We start from the raw sequence: 22,610 nt of genomic DNA on the forward strand, positions 1-22,610 counted from the left end.
GATCTCTGGCCTACTACACCTCCATTCTCTGCAAAGACAGTGGTCCTTTGTATAGGTATCTTTATACACTTCTATGGGTGCTGTATTATGGCTCCATCCAACTACAGATCCATATAAGTTCTATGTACAAGTAGAAATTCTAAAGCACGTTTCATGGGCAAGCATGGTGGCGTTTTTCCACACCGACTTTCTCCATGTGGAAGAATGGATGTGTGAATCGGCACATTGACTACCATGGGTCCATGTGCTGTCCGAGCTCTTGTAACCTCAGACGGCACACAAACTGCCATTACGGTAGGTATAAGAGATAGATCAGTACGTACGGAAAAAGACATTTGTATGCAAACTAGTCCAAAGTGCAACATATTTGTCCCCACAAGACACATTGTGATCAAAAGAGTGACCTTCCCTCTCTGTTTGCCAAGTTAATACCAAAGGAAGAAAAGCCCAGGGAGCCGATTATCAGTTCACGCGGTCCTATCACGGGGTAATAAATCTTTCTGCAGGTGTGCTTCAGCTGATTGAAGCATCAGGATTCGGCTCGTTTCTCTTTTGTACAAATCGAACAGAAAATCAGCAATCAAAGCAAGAAGAAGGAGGGTATGCGAGAATGTCACAAAGTTAAAGCAAGAGCAAAGCAGGTTCAAGATCAGTCAACATGCAAGTGCCAGGGACACAAATTTTATTGTCTGAAGTGTATTTGAAGTGTGGCCATGTCTAATCCAGACATATATGCTTATCTTTAGAGGCAGAAGTCAATTCATCAGCGATTGCATAATGCGCACAGGAGTGGTTGGGAATTCGGTTCACAGAGGACTTGCTGGTATTAGCTCTGATGGCTCTGACATACTGTATAACACTTGGCCGCTTTCCAACTTAAACAAAGGCCTCACACAACTGATCAAGAGATTGGGAGATCATTTTGCTTCGCACTGTGTCATCTTGGTTCCAACTTCAAGGGATTCCATCATGAAAAATCATGCATCTTGAAATGTATGGTGGGGATCTGCAAAGTCCATTGTTACAAACTGCAAACGCAGCTGCCAGGGGTTTTTTTGGTTACTTTTCATTTCTTAGACCTTAAATTGAAGTGGAATGACTTCCATCTTGTCTTAATTGTGTCTCTCCCAAGAAAGCATTCACAGAAAGGTGTTGCTTGATTATTTCCTTCTCTCGAAAAGTGGTGCCAGGAATGACGCTGGGAACACACAGGCTTTTATAGAAAACGTATTTCTACTATACACTACTGGGAGAACAAGAAAAGTATTGCCCATGTACTGCAGGTGGTGGTATTGCAAGGCAGATTCAGGATACGATGCAGGAGAAGGAGTTACAAAAATATGCAAAGTTTATTTTAGAACAAAGTAACACAAACGAAGGATGGAGTAGTAATGAAAAAAGAATTAAACTTTTACTGTAGATCTGCCTATCGCTAGCTATGGCTACATTACGCATTATAATACTGACAAAACTATATTGATACTTTGCAGAATAGAAACACAAATCACGAAATGTAATACACAGTTTCTCTACAAAGTGTTAATTCACTTTCCCACAAAAGCGATAATCAAAAATGCAACTGAAACAAACCTGAGTGTCAATGTTCCAGAGACAGCAGTCCCAACTCATCAATATAACTATCTGTGGCTCACTCCCAGGGGGTTTGAGTCCAAAAATAGTAATCACTGGTTAAATGCTCACTAAGGTCTCTATGTATAGCAGGCCTGCTACCTAATTAACGGCTTTGCCTTTAAGGGTGTGCACACCTGGCAGTTCTTACTGAGGCTGGCCTCACTGCACAGTGTTGTCCATAAACTCTTAGGTATCCTGCTGGGTCTGAGGCGCAGCAGCACAATCCCATGATTCAGTGTCCAAATTAGAACACTGTGACCAACACGTTTTACAATGTCTTCGGCTTCCTTCTTCAGGGATAGTTTGATTTTATTCAGGGTATGTATGTTAGCAATTGGAGATTTACAGCTTAGTCCCAAATATCTGGTGATACATTGCTGGTTGTTATGTGTTGAGTTGGGGTCCTTTTACACTATCCAAATGACAGCCTCTATATGAGCTGACTCGGGAACTATAGGAGGCAAACTATCATCCCTACGATTGTTCATCTCCCGTAGGTCATTATAGCTGGCAGAACATTCCCCATGTATATGTGGAAATGTGCTGACATGGGTATACTTTGTAACACATGAAAACACAAATAAAATGATTGGCAGCACCTACACATGGCCCGATGATCAGGCACACAAACATTCTGAGGGACGTTCTTGCCTGATTGTCAGGTCACATATAAAGTCCTTTATTGTATTTGGAGACCATAATTATATATTACATATATACACTCATCTTAGTATTATGCTGCTGACTGTGCCCATCACCAGCCACCCTATATCTCGCACTCCTCCGAGTGGCTGCAGCAGTCAGATGACACCCTATGACATCTCCACAACAAACAGCGGGAGGACAGCAGGCCAACAATACTGGATCTCCGCGCAGAGAGATCCAGGATTGACACAGTTGGTGGTATAGTGGAAGCGTTGTCCAGTATTAAATGCTTACTGAGTGCTTACCCTAAAGTATTCAGGGACGTTTACATGTAACGGAAATGTAGCGTATTTTCTGCAGCGGAAAATCCACTGGAAGAGCTGCATTATTTCTGTGCAGATCCACATCCCTTCTATTGAAAGGGTAAAAATCAGTTGCGGATCCACTGTGGTTTTCGACTTTGATTTCGCCCCGGGTTTTGCCCTTCGGACAACTGCAGTATTCCCACTATGTGTAATCATACCCTTAAAAATCCATTTTGTGTGGAAGCACTAGAGCAGCGGGCACAGAATAAGGCTGGTCCTGTCTAATCAAGTTTCAGGACACATCATAGCGTCCAACTAACTTTTTACCAACATAGTTTGTTCTTTGATGCTATAAATACGGATTTCCTCATCTTTTGTTCCATGGCTAATAAAGAATGCAGAAAGTCAACAGGATAAGTGAAAGTCAACACAATGCTAATTACAAATATACAAATCAAGAGCATAATGATTGTACTAAACACTAATGCAGGAAAGCACTAATGTGTTCGCTCCCAATTTCCTTTCTGTGCATAGTGAAAGAAAAAAGGGGCCCATTTACCAAGACTGGAATGTCACAGCGGTCGCAGTGAAATGCCCACCAGAGTAAGACGCAACAAATTAACTAGGAGGCGTATGCCACAGCAAGCATCTGGGCACGCTGGTACTTGCTGCAAAAAAGCAGCAAAGAATGCCAGCGTCCAAACCGCAAGCAAAAAAAGGTGCGCACAAACTGCAGCAGTATGGAGCAAGGCAAAATGCTAAATGGAGGAAGTAGAACAGCCGCAAAATACCAATGAGCAGCCACTCACAGACCTACCATACATCCAGGGGGCGGCTGCACATAGAGAAGGCTTGTATAGGGTACCAGTACCATAAGTACGTGTAGTGCACCATGCAGGCTTACATCCCATTAGTAACACCTATACTATTAGATGCCCTACGCCATAACTGTATCACACAACACATGGACACCCAGAGGTCCCATGTAACATCTTCCCTTTTTGCATGTTGCTGGGAATTTGTGTTTGTGCCTGCCCAAGACCGGTCTCACACGGATGGGTCGGATTTTGCATGTGGTAGCCTGCAGTGGAATCCGTCCCTGACTGCAACCCTCCGTATCTGTCTTCCTTCAATTTCTCCAGTACTGCGGATGGTTGCGGCGAGCCGCCGTTGCTGAGCGTTGACACGGGTACCTGCGAGCTATACGCAATGTGAGTTGCAGATGGGCCGGTTAGCTTCCATTGACTTTAGTGGAAGCTGTCCGTGCAGAATCCGCACTAAAATATAGAGCATGCTGAGAATTTATTTCCATGAGCAGAAATCGCAATCGCTGTCCGCTGATGTGAGTGTTTTATTGTTTGAATGTGAGTGGAATATCACACACATGACTTTTAGTTCCCATACATACATATATAATATGTGCGCATAGAATAACGCTAATAAATGACAGGCTGGCGGATGTTTTGGTCTGTCTTATTCTTTCACGAGACGCCGCTGATAACATAATCATTCCGTTGTGTTTTTGTTGTATTCGCCATGTGACAAACATTCCCGGCACAATGCATACAGAAAGAAAACAAATAAATCAAATGTACAAGGAATGCGATTGGGGAAATGCCTTAAATTAAAGCCAAGATTCTAACTCCATGAGGCGATTACAGAACAAACGCCACATGGGAAATCATGTTTATGTATTCAGAAGCTTCCATTGTGCTCCGCAGGTGGATGGCACACCACGATGGCCGAGACCCAACGCGGGACATATAAGGATTAAGGCTCCGATCACTTCTGTCGTTTTTGGGATCTCTCAAATATTGCCATCATTTTACCAAGTATAATTTCATCAAAATGCAGTACATTCACTATAAAAAGAACTTGAAGAAAAGTGTGGGAATACAGTCAAAAATCACCAAGAATGACCACCAGCTGTCTCAAAAATGGGAAATTATTAAAAGGTGTTGCACAGGATTAAAAACAACATGTCTGTTTTCTTTCAGTAACAGCGCCACAACCGTATACAGGTTTTGTGTGGTACTGCAGCTCAGCTCTGTTCATTTCACTGGAGTTCAGCTGCAATACCAGGCACAAACCCATGAACAGGGGTGGCGCTTTTTATAGAAGAAAGTAGCCATGTTTCACTAAGGGCTAATATAGACGAGTGTGTCCAATTTCGTTCAGCAAAAAAACCCTGTATCAATTATAATCTCCAAGTCATTCATAAGCGTTGCATGTGTCCACTTCTTACTTTTAGGAGTTATCCGTTTTTTCCCAAGTGTCACTTAGCAATGATTCATGAAAAACTTGTTTCTTAAACAATATGTGTTTGTTCAAGCCAATGATTGTGAAACAAACAAAAAACTTGTAAAAAAAGAAAACAAACAAATCCCCAAAACCTGCATGTTTTAATAGCCCTATTGCCTGCAATGGGTTCTTATGCGGTCCGTTTGCAGTCAGTTGCACACAATAGGGAGCACACAGATGAGAATTACACCCACGTCAATACAGGCCCTTTTACACGCAACAATTATTGCTCAAAATTCGTTCAAACAACTGAATTTGAATGATAATCGTTACATGCAAACGCGAGCATCGTATACTTTTTGTTTGAATGATGATTTAAGGTGAACTGAAAATCCATTGTTCAGCTACTGGAGATAAAGCAGTTTGCTTTATCTGTCAGTAGACCGCAGGCTGTTATCTCTGCGTGGAGGCAGGAGATAACATTGTATTCTGCTGACACCCGTGACGAGAACAATGAAGCTGTGTGCATAGCTGGGCGTGCGATTAATCACACGCTGGGCTCTGCAAACAACTCACGGAGACAGACTTACATTCAAATGAAGATGATAAAGTAGTAATGGCCTCAGTTGCCATTAACACTTTATGCAAAAAGATTGGTAAAACTTTCAATCGTTTGAAAGATTATCTTTGCGTGTAAATGGGCCTTTAGTCCTAAACCTGGATAATCCCTTTTGGGAGTTAACTTTGAAACATAATCTGTAAAATACTACCAATGTACATACTAAATGCAGTAGCTCATAGGATGTTTTTAAGTAGGACGACTGTTGCTTTCACATATGAGTGATAGTCGTTCAGTAAATGGTGGTGTCGAAGGAGCACGCCAGAAATCTCTTCCAGCCACCAGTGTTCATTCACTGTGAACAGGCAGTTGTTCATAAACGAGCGACTGCCTGTTTACACCAAGTGAGAAGCTGCTCATTAGTCACTACGTTTCAGTGATCTGAAACAATGCGACTACTGAGCGATTTCTTGCTTGGTACCTTGTTGGGTCCTGCTTTTACATGGGACAACCATTGCTGCACATCTGGCATTTGAGAGATTTTTTTTTAGCCGTTACCTTAGGGTACTTTTACAAACAAGATTTTTTATTTTTACAGTATTGCGCTGGTGATCTACTTAGAGGTCCTGCATATGCCCTTCTGGTAGAATAGAAATGACGGCGGCAGTGAAGAAAACACAGATTAGTTTCTTTCTTTTTTTTTTTTTTTTTTTTTTATACACCTTCTACAAGCCAGAACAGTTTTTCCCTAAACAACTGTCCTCAAATAGGTGTTTATTTGGCTATACCCAGAGGAAAACACAGGTGGTGCAATGCAATAGTACACCCCACCAAACAAATTTTCCATGAGCACAATAGGTTATGGCCCATATACACGCAAAGATTATCTCTTAAAATTCGTTCAAACGAACTTGCACGATAATCATTACGTTTAAATGCAAAGCCATCATGCACTAGTTGTTCTCTTGTCGTTTATCGCTGAGTTTCAGACTGCATAAAAATAGTTGTTAGTTTGTTCACTTTTTGCTTGGTTTAAAGGACATTCTTTCAGTCTTTTAAAAGACTAAATGACTGAAGAGGAGGGGGGATTGTTTGCCATGCCAAACACAACAACTGCTTGTTTACTCATGTGGTAGAAGACAATGGCTTATCTTCACACTAATTAAAATCCTCCAGGCCAGAGATTCCTCGCATAAACACACACCCACCTGAGCAAACATATACAGGGTTTACTTTAGCTAATGAGTGAAATGGAGAGGATTTCCAGTGATTATATTATCTATACATGTAAATTTACAGCATTTGTATGCAAAAAAGTCATTTATTCATGGTCATTCATTCAAACGACAATGTTGTGTGTTAATGGGGCTTTAGTGTATTACCTTCTGATGATAGATCGCAGAGAATATCAACACACTAATCTGACCAAAGAATCCAATGTATGACCAGTTTAACAGTTTATACCACTATTTAAGTATCTGTACCGTACATATGACTATATCCTGAGAGTAACACCAAGCTGACCCCCCCCCCCGCTAAAAAAATAAAACAAACCCATGAAGCTACAGAAATGAAAGAATGTGACTTACGTGGCAAATTTTCAAACATTACAGAGAAGAGGAAGTCCCGCGGTGTCATGTAATATTCTCCATCATACTCCAGAGATGCGAAATGCACAAAGCGCTGTTGCCGGAGAGATACTTTTACTTGGGCCTCATCCTCAATTTTTTCACTCTGCAATAAGATAAAAATGAAGTGAATACACGTGCCATCAGAGCACTCGGATATTATTTTACATTTTGTTCTCCTGATTGAGCAACACAAGACAATGTAGGAGACATCACTTAACGGAAAATCTCAATATAAAACACAAAATAGAAAAAGAAAACTGTGAGAGTGTCTGCAGATCTGTCGGCCTGCAGCCTGTAAGTGCACGGAAGCGTTAGAGAAGCAGTTTTCTCGCTTATGTTTACCGTTCAGTAGGTGATCTATTTCTTCAAATGGAAACACCATCCTACAGCGGGCCAATCACAAGAAAAGCAAGCTTTGTGATAACATACAACCAATCATAACGTGAACTTGTATCAACGTGCTGGCATATAACCAATGATAGCAGATGTTAACATTTACCCATGCACATGTGGTTTGTCTGTTCTCAGCAAATATTTCATCTGTGATGATATTTATGGCTAGACCCACTTACATGGCAACAGTGTTATGGCTAACCTTAATCTTAGGCTGCTCTCACATGCCTGTACTTGAATTGCAGATTCCACGATCGCCACGATCATACGCAATACAATTATGCAACGTATGTGGGGTCACCGGCCGGGCTTACAGCCAGAATCTTCTACGAGCATCCCGCATGCAGATTCTGACCCAGTCGTATGAGCCCGGCCTTGCTGGGAGAAGGAATGCTCACCCACACTTCTCTTTTCATGTACAAACTCAAGGGCCAGCGCCTTAGTGGTTTGCTTACTTATATATCATGGCTGTTATACTGACTAAGCACACAAATTGGCAACTGTGCATACAAGAGGGCGTCTTTACCCTAAAAGGAGCACCCTTTTAAAGATAGCTCCTTCCCCCATTGCTAACGTGTGTCCTTATTACTACAGAAGCTCTATACCAAACAACAGACAGAGGATTGCAGAGAAGCTGGAGTGGAGCCCCCTAGTGGCAGCTAATTCAAATGTGATTTAGAAAGGTAAAGCAACAAAAGTTTTTAATGCAAGTATATTATAGAAATGATGAGACGAACATAAGCTAGTAGATGAGCATGAGGCCAGAATGTAATAACCAGAGAGTTAGGCCTCATGTCCACTTGTTAATTGTTATTTACAATCCGCAGCGGTTTTCCCGCCCGAGGATCCGCGCCCCATAGGGATGCATTAGACACCCGCAGGTAGTTAAATACCTGCGGATGTCATTTTTCCCTGCAGGCGCGGGCCGGCATGCAGGAAAAAATCCGGCCCATGCTTTATTTGGTGCGGGTCTCCCGCGCAGACGGCTCCCGCAGGCTTCTATTGAAGCCTCTGGAAGCCATCTGATCCGCGGGAGACCTAAAATCAGAATATACTCACCTGCTGCGGGCCGTGCCTGTCTTTCCTTCTTCCCGGACGGATCTTCTTGCTTCGGCCCGGCGGATGTGCCCGATGCGTGCGGCACGCAGCCGGCGTGCCGGACACATCCACCGGGCCGAAGAAAGAATATCCGGCCGGGAAGAAGGGAAGACAGGCACGGCCCGCAGCAGGTAAGTTTATTCTTATTTTCAGCCCTCGTGTCCGCGGGGCAGGAGGCACCTGCTACGGATTCTCCATGGAGAATCCGTAGCGGGCCTCATTTTCCCCGTGGACATGAGGCCTTAGGAGCCTGCAGCAAATCTATAGGAAAATTGGCTACAAGATTCATGCAAATTTGCCAGTGCTGGGCTAGACCTTGACTGAGGACCAATTCTATAGGCTGCTGGTAATTTTATCAGTTTGTACCTGCTTCAAAACCTTCACACATCCTGTATATATAAGCAGTATATCCCCCAGCTACAGACTTGTGAACAGATCATAGACCCAGCTATAATACAAAGAATTAGGTAAATTCTTCAGTAGCATAAAAACTTCTAAAAGCTCGAAAGCCCTATAACTACCTATAACTACCAGATTACATATGGCTTTACAAAGTACCTTATACAAGAAGCTCGTGTTACAGAAATCACATGTCCTAATTCCTACAACACAAATCTGATGTTTAATTTTGAATTTTGTGACTTTTTAAACATGTCATAAAGAAATCTCATCATGACATATGTGCAATCTAATCTGTGTAACATAGAAAGCAGCCGTCATATGCTGGGCATGTACTGACAGCCATTGTGGAAGGCGAATCATGCAGCCGATGCTACCAGAAGCAACAGAAAACCAAGCAGAACGGTTGAATGTAACTTTTAAGATGAATTTAAAATCAAAGGAATGCAGAATTTAACAGAAATGCAAAAATAAAGGTTATAAAATGTCAAAGGGGTACGTAGGATAGGAGCGCGCCATACTGTAGACAAAAAAAATAAAAAATCCCAAGGAGCCATTGGCTACTAAACAAAATTAGAGCCAATAAGATTTAGAGTCACACTATACATTGTAGAATAAAGGAGACTTGGCTGTGTGCGAGGTACCATATACTATAACCGGCTACTGCACTGTCACTTCCATCAACATTCCTTACACGGATGGTGGATTAATGACCCCTTCTATAATTGCCCCACCTGCTGTGCCTCTAGATTACTTATATGGTGACAGTCATTTACCAATGATCATCACAAGGACTTTCGACACCCTTGCCATGTTGGCCAAGAGGCTCATGCGCACTCCCATCGGACACCAGTCTGCGTGCTGTCCAATATATGTACAAGAATAGGACATCTGACGAGTTCCATCATGCAGACCATTGGTCCTCGTAAATAAAAAATAAAAAAACGGCAGTGTCCATAGCACCATAGCCTATAATGGGTCTGTGTTGTCCACAGAGTTTTTTGAGCGCTTGTTTAAAGATTAACTGCACTTTTCATAAAGTTTGTAACATGTCAAAAGCTTTAATGAATAGGAGCCCCACTGCTGAGACCCCCACTGATGGCGCTCCCCCAAGTTCTATTTCCCTTTGGCTGTCTTCGTTGCTTGCCGGCTCCTCTCAGCAGCTGAAGACGAACTCATAGAAGTCTATAGACATATTATATAGGCCTCTATGCATCAGTCTCCAGCTCCCAAGAAGGGTCAACATGCAGCAAAAAAAGCCAAAGAGGCATAGTGCTCAGGTGAGAACTGCAACCCCCTAGATGTAGTGATTAACAGGGGTCTCAGCACCCGGACACCCACGGATCAAAAGTTTTGACTTGTTGCTCTGACACGTCGAAAGTTTGTAAAAAGTGTCATTACTCTAAGTCTATGTTCAGGCAAGTCCATAATAGGGAACCTGTCAGGTACTATGAGCACCATAAACTAAGTTAATGGGTTCATGGGACAGGGGTTGTAGAGGCTAAGAGTGCTTTTCTTATTAATACTCACCTGCCTCCCAATTATCTTGCTGTGTGACGTGTGGTGTGTGCATCAGACTCATCCCTGCAATCTGTGCCATTATGTCTGATGCATGGACCAAGTGCTGGTATCCAGGGCAGACAGTGAGGGAACAGAGACACGGGCAAGTACCCCACCTCAGTGGCCTTGGTCCTGTGAGCCCATAAACATAATTTATGGAGCTCATACAACCGGACAGGTTTCCTTTGAGTAAAATACTTAAAGTTTTTTTTCTCTTCTGGCTTCTTTTTCTCTTCAGATTTGTAAATTGCCATTAGTAAACTTGGAAGCCATTAATATAATCAAAATAATTTTAGATTGATTCCAACATGCGAGGGAGCAAAAAAAAAAAAAAAACCTATTACTTTACCATCTTTATTTTGGCTTACAACAGTTTTGGTGCCATCTCAGTTCGCAACTACACATTTTTTATAGGTTTCATTATTTTTAAGTCTGCCTTGTGAGAACAAAAAGAGGAGAAAAAAGGATTTAGTTTCTTTACACATGCTGAAATCTGAGCGAGTCTTGTAACATATCTGGCCTTAAGTACTATAAGTTCAGCTGGTTGCCATCCCATTCAAGAAAGTTCATCTGTCCAAAATGCCACAACTGGACAAATTTATCTCATTTCATCTACAGCATCTCCCTACATAAATATCAGCCTTCATTCTCAAGACCCTCCAGAACAAAACCGAACACCCTGACATGTCCTTAAAAAGTCGTCTGAAACATGTCTCGTCTTTCTTTTTTTTGGAGCTTTGTCATCCCGCTGTTTAATGATGATGAATGGTTCTCTTTCAAAACTTACTGTTCTACGCAACATGACTCTTGATGTTCTCCATCCTTCATAATAAGAAATCACATTTGGCAGTGGCTTATCTCCCATGGGAGCAAAGGATGGGGCATGTTGAAACCTAACATGTCTGATCCATCTTTTCCCCCGACATCTGGAGAGTCAGAAAACCTTAATTGACATCACACTGGCAGGTTCAGCTGGGTTTTGTCTCAATGTGCAGCCAACTTCATTCACCTACATGTGCCATTTAGGTTCAATTTCAGGTTTAATGATTAATTATTAAACAAAATCTTTGGAAATACCCAATTTCAACTTTTTCTGCCATTTTCAGATCTGGCTCTTATGAAATGGCACACACTGAACGGATAAAATTGGATACCAAGCTTTTTTTTCTTAAATCAAAAATGATCAATTGCCTTAGGAACTTAATTTTTAAAGATTATACAAGGAGACTTGTGAAGACCATGTGGATGGTCACTCTGTGAAGTTTACTTTTTTTACCAGACACCCATCTAAATGTACTTTGGGACATTTAAACTTAGAAAATTTATAAAAAAATTAAATTGAAAAAGCTCAGAGAAAGTAAAAAAAACTATTAAAAGGTAGTTTTGCATACTCTGACTTTTTGAACCACCAATGGATGCTTGTTTAAAAAGTGGTCTGTATTTTCATCAGGACAGATCTTGCACCTGCCAGACGGGAGCGGAGTGCTACTGTACATGTAAGGCAGTTCATGGTCATCGGCAGCACAACCTATACCACACCCTGCTGGTATTCATTAGGAAGAATAATACCCCTAGTTGGACCTCCAAAGGAAGGCCATATTTACACTGGGCAATTATGGTTACAATCATTTGGAAAGGAGTAAATCATGGTGATAATTGACCGCTGTAAATAGGACTTTTACACATGTGCAAATACAGAGTTACTCAAAAAGAATGGTACAAAGTGAAAGCTGATATCTTCATGAATGAACGGCCATACAGCAGCCAGAATGACATGAAAAGAAGGAAGAACTTTCCAAGTTTTTAGTGCACCTTAGATGTTCCATGTGGGCGCCGTTGGTGACGCTAGATGACCTAAAACAATGCATCTCCGCCTCGGTGGAATTGATAACAATGTATGCTGGAATGTGCCTGGACAGAACTAGACTACCAACTTGACGTCTGCCATGTGACCAATGGCGCCCCCCACACTGAATATCTGTAAGGTGCATTAAAAACTTAATTCATCTATCTTTTCCTGTCATTCTGGCTGTTGTATGCAAGTTCATGTATGAAGAAATCCGCTTTACTTCTGCACCATTCTTTTTGAATCACCCTGTATTTGGAATATACTCAAATCAGGAAAGAAGGAAGGAACAATTAGAAAGTGATGTAGACTCCCACAACCCTTCACACCCCCTCCCCCTCAAAAAAATGGTACTTCAAGCCCCCATAACCCCCGCTAGCAGCAGTGCTAATCACTTACAATGCATGGTGGTTACACTTGCTGGTCCTCAGCAACCAGTATTTTTATAAAAGTACCAAGTGTATATGTTGTTGGTAGGATGAAAACGCATTTATGAAAACTGCTCAATCTGGAAGGCCTTCAAAAAAAATGCAAACCCAGAGAACAAATTCAACCAAAAGGAAAGTAAAATAGTAAAACTATTGTGAGCCAGTGAGACAAGCAAACATGATCAACGACTTAAAAGGGGTATTACAGTCACACAAAGCTGATGTCAAATGAACGCTAAATCAAATGTTGTTAAAGTTTGCAATATTGTTCTGCTTTGGATTTTGTGTCTGTAGTAGAGATGAGCGAGCATACTCACTAAGGCTAACTACTCGAGCGAGTAGTGCTTTAGCTGAGTATCCTCCCGTTCGCCTGTAAGGTATATAGTTCTGCTTTGGATTTGGTGTCTGTATCTCTAAAAAAAAAATAAAAAACCATCACCTTTTCCTGGCACTTCAGACATGTTTATTCACCAGCTGCCCTGGATACATCCAGAACTACAGGTTGGGCTTGCTCAGTAAGAACGACCAGTGTCATTCTTTTTTTCCTATTCCGCTCTTGCAACCAGATTACTGGCCAATTGCAGGATAGAGCTTAGCGGGGCCCCGACAGGTAGGACGTACAGAGCAGAAAAATTGTGGTAAATTTAGTTTCAAGCTGCATGTCAGCAGGAATCCAGCTGTCATCTTGGCAAATAATGTGGAGAAACATCAGAAATGCAGAATAGAAGGTAATGGCTGCTCGATATATACCAATAAACAGCTGTGCATTAACATGACACAAACACCTCTCATACCTGGAATTTTTGAAAATTTGTTTCACATTCAGAGTACCCCTTTAAGAATGAGTGGGAAAGAGCCAGGACATCACAGGCTGCAGAGACCTCTGAGCAGCACGAAGCCCAAATTCAAAAAGAGAGGGGAAAAGTGTATCAGGGGTGTCAGAAACCAAAGAACAGTGTGAGGCCAGACTTGTGTATTGTGGGAAAGAACCTCTACATCAAGGGCTGCAGAGACCCTGAAACAGCATGAGGCCAGAATTCAAAAAGCGAGGAAGTGGAAAAGAGCTAGGACATCAAGCAATACCTGGGCAACACTGGGTATACAAGCTAGTTTATTATAAAAGGAAATTACAGAACTAGAGACAAAGAGTTTATGGGATTAGGATGAGGGTAAGCATCAACCAATTACTTAGACTGATACTTCCTTACTATAACTTCGGCCTGATAGCATCTGTACATTTCATGACCTCACCTGAGTCAGGCACTGGAAAAGGATGTCTTCATGTTACTCGTGTCCCAGGCTTCAAAAGAGATAAATCATTGGAGGAATATTTCTTTTAGTAGACATCTGAGGAAATGATCAGGCCTAAGGGCGTGTAAATACCAAGCGGTAAATCCCCATTTGTCATGTTCCCCATATTGTATGTTCTTTGATATATAGTGATTATTTTGCTATAAATTCTAATCAGAAGAATCCTACAGCTGTCATCACAGGAAAACAAAGGTTGCTAATTGAGACAGAGGTGGCCATGAAATTTCCTTTAGACGCACGGAGAAACATACCTGTCAAGAGGATGCGGTCCTGGGCGGCACTCATCATCACTGGTTAATAATCTGATGATGCATTCTCTTTAAACAAACCTTACGTATTAGAAGAATTGACTACCCCGTTTCCCTGAAAATAAGACATCCCCTGAAAAAAAGACATAGCATGATTTTCTAGAATTTTTGAGGATTCAAAATGATTTTTCAGGCTTTTTGAGAATGCTTGAAATATAAGCCTTATTCCAAAATTAAGCCCTAACAGTTAATTAAAAAAGTCAATTTAAATAGTGTCCAGACAGCTATACATGTAAAAAAGTTAAACCTTTTTGAACAACAATTAATATAAGACACTGTCTTATTTTGGGGGAAACACGGTAGGAGTCCATTTCAATATAAGGCTGTGTTTATAAGTGTGTCAATGGAGCTTAAGTCATAAATGTTGCAATAAACAGTGCAATGATGGATACCATGACGGAAACCCAACATAACTTTAAAGTAAGCGCGCTCTATTGGGTACCGCTGGTGTTCATCACGTGATGGATCAAATACTGACGTTTTAGTTTTTCTCTTCCTATGAGGGACCCAAAAAGGGAAATGAATTTTTTGTCAGCTAGTCTGATTGGTTACTTATTTAAAGGGGTTGTCCCGCGGCAGCAAGTGGGTCTATACACTTCTGTATGGCCATATTAATGCACTTTGTAATATACATTGTGCATTAATTATGAGCCATACAGAAGTTATAAAAAGTTTTTTTACTTACCTGCTCCGTTGCTGGCGTCCTCGTCTCCATGGTGCCGACTAATTTTCGCCCTCCGATGGCCAAATTAGCCGCGCTTGCGCAGTCCGGGTCTTCTGCTTTCTTCTATGGAGCCTTTCGTGCAGGATGCCGGCTCCGTGTAGCTCCGCCCCGTCACGTGCCGATTCCAGCCAATCAGGAGGCTGGAATCGGCAATGGACCGCACAGAAGAGCTGCGGTCCACGGAGGAAGAGGATTCCGGCGGCCATCTTCACAGGTAAGTATAGAAGTCACCGGAGCGCGGGGATTAAGGTAAGCGCTCCGGTAAGCTTTCTGTACGTCCCTGCATCGGGGTTGTCTCGCGCCGAACGGGGGGGGGGGGGTTGAAAAAAAAAAAAACCCGTTTCGGCGCGGGACAACCCCTTTAAGTTGTCCAAGATCTGGCCTTTGTATGTAGCTGCTGCAATCTAAGCATATTCCAGATTTATAGAGAGTCTGACAGGTTTGCTATGCACAGCTGGTACATGATCTTCATTAGTTAAGAAGGGTGCTAAGTGCGGCACCCAATCAATACCATAAGAACAGCAGGGCGAGAGCCTTAAAGGGGTTGTCTCGCGGCGAAAGCGTTTTTTTGTTTTTTTTAAATGGACCCCTGCATTCTGCCCTGTGAAAAAGAAAGCATGTGTTAGTTTTTAACAAGCACATTGCACTTACCTGCATCAGCGTTCTGCAGCTTCTTCATTTCTTCTTTTAAAGATGGCGCGGCTGGTCTTCTCCCACGGTGCACCGCGGGTCTTCCCATGGTGCACCGTGGAGTTTCTTCTTCTGTCTTCCGCGTTCCACTGCCGATACAGCCACCTCATTGGCTGATCGGCAACACGTGACGGAGGCGGAGCTACGATGACAACGTGGTGACCAGCTCTCCGGTACGAGCGGCCCCATTCACCAGGCAGAAGACCGGACTGCGCAAGCGCGTCTAAAAAAGCAAGAAGCCAGCGAAATTAGACGGAGCCATGGAGACGGGGACGCTAGCAACGGAGCAGGTAAGTGAATAACTTCTGTATGGCTCATATTTAATGCACGATGTACATTACAAAGTGCATTAATATGGCCATACAGAAGTGTATAACCCCACTTGCTGCCGCGAGACAACCCCTTTAATTTTTTGTATTTTGCCATTGACGTAGCTGTATGTATGTAGCGGGATGAGTTCTATATATCCCCGTAGTGACCACCCTATAGTGTTTTTACGTCCTGCAGCTGCAGGACGTGTATGGAGGGAGGTAGCGCCGCTATCTTCCTCCATACAGCGCGGGCGTCAGCTGTTTATTACAGCTGACACCCGCGGGCAATAGCCGCGCTCGGCCGTTCGCGGCTATTAACCCTTTAAATGCCGCTGTCAATTCTGACAGCGGCATTTAAATCCGCCGAACGCTGTTTGGGGGTCCTGCACGGCCCCCCGCGGTGAGATCGGGGGATCCGTGCAGGTGTCATGGCAGCCAGGGGCCTAATGAATGGCCCCAGGGCTGCCTTAGCAGACTGCCTATCAAGCCATCCACACAGGGTGGCTTAATAGACTGCCTGTAAAAAAGCAGTATGACGTAATGCTATAGCATTACGTCATACTGCAGGAGCGATCAAAGCATCGCATGTTAAAGTCCCCCAGGGGGACTTCAAAGTAAAGTAAAAAAAAAAAAAAAATTTAGTTTTTTAAATTGTAAAAAAAAAAAAAAAAGTTATAAAAGTTTAAATCACCCCCCCTTTTGCCATATCCATTAATAAAAAATCTAAATCATAAAATAAAAATATGTATTTGATATCGCCGCGTCCGTAAAAGTCCGATCTATCAAAGTAGTGCATTATTTTTTCTGCACGGTGAACGTTGTCCGAAAAAAAAAATAAAGAACGCCAGAAATGCATTTTTTTTTAGTTACCCTGTCTCCCAGAAAAAACGCAATAAAAAGCGATCAAAAAGTTGTATGTATTCCAAATTGATACTATCGGAAACTACAGGACATCCCGCAAAAAATGAGCCCTTGCTCAACTACGTCAACGGAAAAATAAAAAAGTTTTTGCGCGCACAAAATGACCGCAGAAAATAATTGAAAAAAATGAAATATCTTAAAAAAAAAAAATACAAGTACTACAGCAAAAACAATACTATATAAGTTTGGTATCGTAGTAATCGTACTGACCCATAGAATAAAAATATCAGGTCGTTTTTGTTGCAGTTTGTGCGCCGTAGAAACAGGACGCACCGAAAGATGGTGGAATGTCTTTTTTTTTCCCATTTCTCTCCGCTAACAATTTTTAAAAAGTTTTTCAGTACATTATATGGTACAATAAATAGTGCCATTGAAAATTACAACTCGTCCCGCAAAAAACAAGCCCACACACAGCGACGTCGATGGATAAATAAAGGAGCTACGATTTTTTTAAAGGGAGTAGGAAAAAGCAAAAAAGCCCGGTCACTAAGGGGATATTTAAGGGTACCAATAAAAAGGACTTTTCTGACATCTTTAAAGATTGGTGGCAGTGTAGGAGGTGACAGAGGTATAAAAAAAAATATATAAATCCTCCTCTCCCTGCTGCTGCACTGCTATGCCGCCACCACTAGGGTCTTCTGTTAACCAGCTCTGCAGCAGTCACATGGGTAGTTTACCCACGTGAGACTGCTGCAGCCAATAGCTGGCCAGACAGGGACGCCATCAGTGACAACCTATAAACCTGCCTCGGGGCTTCTATATCAGACAGGTTTACGGGACGTCATCAGGTCTTCTCAGGAGACGGTTCGATAGACCACATAATTTACTGCAAAATTTTTAAGTGGGGTGAAAAAAAAATGCAATCATGCCATTTTTAGGGAGGTTAGTTTTTAGAGTGTTCAAGTTTCATACATAATTTTTACTTCATTGTGTTTTGTGGAACAGTAGGATTACAGTGATACCAAATTTATATAGTTTTTTTTCTTTTACTACTTTAAAAAAAAAAACTTTTCTTTTTAGAACAAAAATGGCTTTTCATCATACTCTGGAACCAATAACTTTGATTTGTTACGTCGTTGATTCAGCTGTAAGGGCTCGTTTTTACGTGGCGTGTTGTAGTTTTTATTACCATTTTGGAGTTTAAATATCTATTTGATCATCTACTCAATTTTTTGAAGGAAGGAAAAAACCAAAAACTGCAATTTTGGCATTTCGTTGTTTTTTTTCCCGGTGTTAACAGTGCATGACAAATATTGTGATATTTTAGAAGTTCGGACTTTAACAAAGAAATACCAAAATGTTTAAAAGTATTTAATAGTTTATTATTTTTAATTTTTGTTTTAACCCTTGAGGACCAGGGTGTTTTGGTCCTAAACGACACTTTTTAGGGATTTTACCCAGCTACCAAAATCATTTTTACTGTGTTTTTCCCATGACATCTAAGGCAATTTTTAAAATATTTTTTCACTGACTTTTTCCCTTGTTTTTAAGTTTTATTGGGGGTAAAAAGCTTAATAAAAAAATAAAAATAAAATGGTTTATTTTTAAAATTAAAAGATCAACAATGAAATAAAGTACGGAAAGGAGTTCCTCATTTTATTTTGGACGTTTTGATATATAATCTGTATAGTTTCGGAATGCAGGGTGCACATGGTGATGGTTTTGGTAGGGAACAATGGTTTATTACATATTTTTATTTTATTCTGTACATTTTTTTACCATCTACATCTCCTATGACATCATATAAGATCTCTGGGGGACATTCACATCGTTTTTTTTTTTTATGTCAAACTTTTCCACTGTAGCTGGGGCATTCATGGGAGCCCCAGTTACAGGGAAAACATTCCCCTGTAGGGACAATAGTCACTAACAGAGCTGATTTGCATCTGCTAGGACCCTGCAGCTCTTCTGTGACAGAGGGCACCAAACAGTCAAGTGATCGCCGGGTCGCATAGTGGAAGTAATACTTCCACTCGTTAGTACATAGCACTTATTGAGTGCTATGCAGCTAGGAGAGGAGAAGCTCTTCCTTCTCATCTGGGTCCTCTGCTGTATCTAACAGTTGAGAACCCGACCTATTCCTGCTTGATTGCAGGAGCCGAGGCTTTAATCCTGCTCTGGATGTCTGCTATCGGCCAGGATTAAAGCCCAGGACTAAGCCCTGTATATTTACTGCGGTTGGTCCTTAGGGCGTTAAATATTTTCAAGGGGAAAATGGAAAAAGTTGGTTTTTTTTAATTGTTAAAAATTTACAAAGGTTTAATACGTTGTTTTTTTTTTTTAATTTTATTTAGTCCCCACTTAAACTTGCAATGATATTCTGCAATACTTCAGTGGCATAAACAGGCAATCGTTTGCCTCTCAATGACTAGCCAATAAACTTTGCAGGGAGGTGTGAGCTTCAGTGATCAAGAATATGAATAGCAATCAGAGTGTAAAAGAACACAAACATTCAGACGTTAAAAAAGTGCTGCAGTGTAGTGCAGCGTCCAGTGACTACTCGAATGAAAACTGTCCTGTATAAACCCGCCCTAACAAAAAATAAACACAGAATGTGGTGGTCAAGTCATCAATTTAGGATGGAGACATCTTTATAGTAATAGTATAGCAATACAAGGAACTTTTTATACATATCAAAAAGGAAAAAAGTTAGGTGCTATAGAAAAAAAAACAACAACTTCCAATCGGAAAATTCCCCCTTATTTACTTCAGCGGACATCAAAGCATTCAGGGTTTACAATTAGAAGTGTATATCAACCCTATATATTCTGCTAGAGGCATACCAATGTGTAATCATTTAATAATCTTCATAACACGCTGCTATGAGGTAGGTTGTATTCCACCCCAAATACAAGTGGAGCTTTTTATGACCATTTAAGCAAAAATGCTTAGAAGTGTACACATCAAAAGATCAACACACAGAGACTTGTCGCAGCGCACATAAAACACCTCGACATAGAAACTATATCCAGACCGAGCTACTTCCATGTAGCTTCATCACCACTGTTAACTTCCGAGGATACACCGTCCGTATAATGAGATAAATATACGTCCAGAGCCCAAAAACACATCATTGGCCAAGACCCTAAAGTCAGGCAAGGATGTCTGTAGGTGGAGGTTTCCGTCCAAAGCTAATTCTAGAAGAAGATATACTATCATTTGACCAATGTGACTGATAAATCGTGCGGGTGCAAAAACCTAATAAAAAAAGAAAAATGAAACGTACCCATGTAGGCTCTCTTCCTATTAATTCACAGCATTAAGTAGATCTTAAATGGATTTTTCAGGACAAAACTCCTCAAGGTTATCCACCTAGCCTACTTAAATTAAGACAATTCACAATTAACTTATGTTCCTGAAACTGCTGTATTCTGCATATTGAGCCACCAGTCACATGATGCGCCCCTTGCGGTTTCCTGGCTAACTGTAGCGTCCCATTCATTCCACTGGCCAAGCTCTCTTCCGGCCAATTCCCTGTATGCGGTATCGTTTTTTACGTCACCTACTCAAGAGTCATAAATGGTCAGTCAAAGCAGAAAGGTGTGCTTGGTAAGACAGGAGCAGGCTCTGAAGCCATTGCTACAAATGTTGGGTATGAATACCGGAAATTACCATGGAAACAGAAGTACAACATGCTACAAACCGGAGTGCAATGGAGAAATCACGATAGAAGGCATCAAAACATTTTGAGACTAAATGTGATGGAGTCATACTACGATATGAAAGATTGGGTTTAAAAAAATCCCTTTATACCAACCCCCCCAGTCCTGGACAAGAACACGATCACACCAATTCTCTGACTACCCGATCCTCTGAGCAGCACTGGCACGTCAGAGCATGCAATCTCATAAGGTTCAAAAACTCCAGCAGGACTGCAAACAATCCATTGGCTTCTAATGGTTTTGAACATGATGGATAATTCCAGTCTTTTGTTTGAAAACGTACCAAAAACAAGTGTTAAAAATGTTTGGATGGTATTATTGTATCTTGACGCCACCAGGAATTCCTGGTGGAGCCAAGATTGATAGGGGGGTGACACCCCCTGCACCCGATTGGCTGCACAGCTTGTTCGGCTGCAGGTCCTGGAAGGGCACAAAATATTTATAGGAAAGCTATACAGCGGCCGCTGCAGCCGCGCACCCCCAGCAGCAAGCGGCTTCCCCGGCAGTGGGCCAGAAGGCGGAACCCAGCTCACTGTACAAGCGCAGTCGGCAGCAAACGGCCCAAGCAAAGTTACTCTGCTTTCCTGGGAGCGGCTGTCAGGGACTACGGATGCAGCCGGCGGAATGGAGCTGACAGCTGCTGCCCGGGACGGAGGGGCGAGCGGGCAGGGGGCTAGGACACATGGCTGAAATGGCGGGCTGGACGGAGCACACACACTGCAGCATCTGCATTGATTTGTAGCAGCGCTGAAATCTTAGGCTGACGGTTACTATTCTTCTTAGGCTTACATTATGACATGTAAATGCAGGCATTTTACAGTGGTAACATGGCAGCATTTACAGGTAATAGTGTAAGCCTAAGAAGAATAGTAACCATCAGCCTAAGCCTGCAGCGCTGCACAAATCAATCCACATTGTGCTGCTAGGACCTTCGTGCCTTGACCCTATGGGAAGCTGGGGGTGTGAGAGGGGCGTTCCTCCTGTCAAACCCCTAGCTTTCGGTGGCATCAAGATACACTTATACCCAGAAGGCTGTTGATCCAGGGTTTATTCTGATTGCCAAACTTGGAGTTGGGAAGGAATTTTTTCCCCTTAAATGGGTAAAATTGGTTTCTACCCCATTGGGGGATTTCACCTTCCTCTTGAACATTGGGGAAAAATAGACTGAACTGGATGAACATGTATCTTTTTTTTGGCCTTATATATTATGTTACTATGAGCTACGTGGTCTAGTTCTACAGGAATAGGATTCTCCTAGCAGAAACTACTTTCTAACACCATGCTAGTTTAAATCATTATAAGACAAATAGTACAGTATTTGCATTCTTCCTATGTAAGTTATGAGTGGATTTACTTTTCTCACTATGTATACCACGAGTTTAGTAAATTCCATGTTCACTTCCTCTTCTAGTAGGGTATAAGAGTATATTCAAGAGGATGGTAAACAGGCCCATTAAAGTCTACTTGAACAAAATGTAGTTCACTATAAAGATCTGATCTCAGTGCCTAGAACAAGCAAATAAATGTTTTGTAATGCTTTTAAGTCCTTTGTAATAAATCCACAGATTACGACAGAGCTGTGTGCCAAATATCCCAAAGTCCTCAAAAGATGTCTGATCTAAGTAGATAATCCATAGACAAGTCACAAATGTCTCTGGTCCAAGTTCCCTACAGTAGATCCTTCCACATATCTCTTCTTAGGGCTTCAGAAGAAAAGGAAATAAGACAAAAAGTTTTGATTTGGAAAATTATGCATTCAATTGTAAGTTTTATTGCAGGAGTTTAAGAATGCAGTCATTTCCAACAGCATACGACTGTTAAACTGGCCATATAGTCAATATTCTGGACAGCCAAAAAACACTGATTAAGACCATTTGCACCATCCATCGGCACTTTTTTTTTTTTTTAAAGATAAACTAAGCTAGCAGATGCCAATCAAAGGCAGA

At 41.7% G+C, this 22,610-nt stretch overlaps 1 protein-coding gene across 1 annotated transcript in view; it reads right to left on the bottom strand.

The window, feature by feature from the left end:
* The window catches only part of MICU2 (mitochondrial calcium uptake 2), a 234,749-nt gene that overhangs the window by 112,180 nt on the left and 99,959 nt on the right, over positions 1-22,610 (bottom strand). The window contains exon 2 of the mRNA XM_066582201.1: positions 6,972-7,116. Coding sequence (XP_066438298.1) covers positions 6,972-7,116 — 145 coding nt within the window. The remainder of the gene's footprint in view (positions 1-6,971; positions 7,117-22,610) is intronic.

Source organism: Eleutherodactylus coqui, chromosome 1 (assembly GCF_035609145.1).
Source record: "Eleutherodactylus coqui strain aEleCoq1 chromosome 1, aEleCoq1.hap1, whole genome shotgun sequence".
Classification (NCBI taxonomy): Eukaryota; Metazoa; Chordata; class Amphibia; order Anura; family Eleutherodactylidae; genus Eleutherodactylus; species Eleutherodactylus coqui.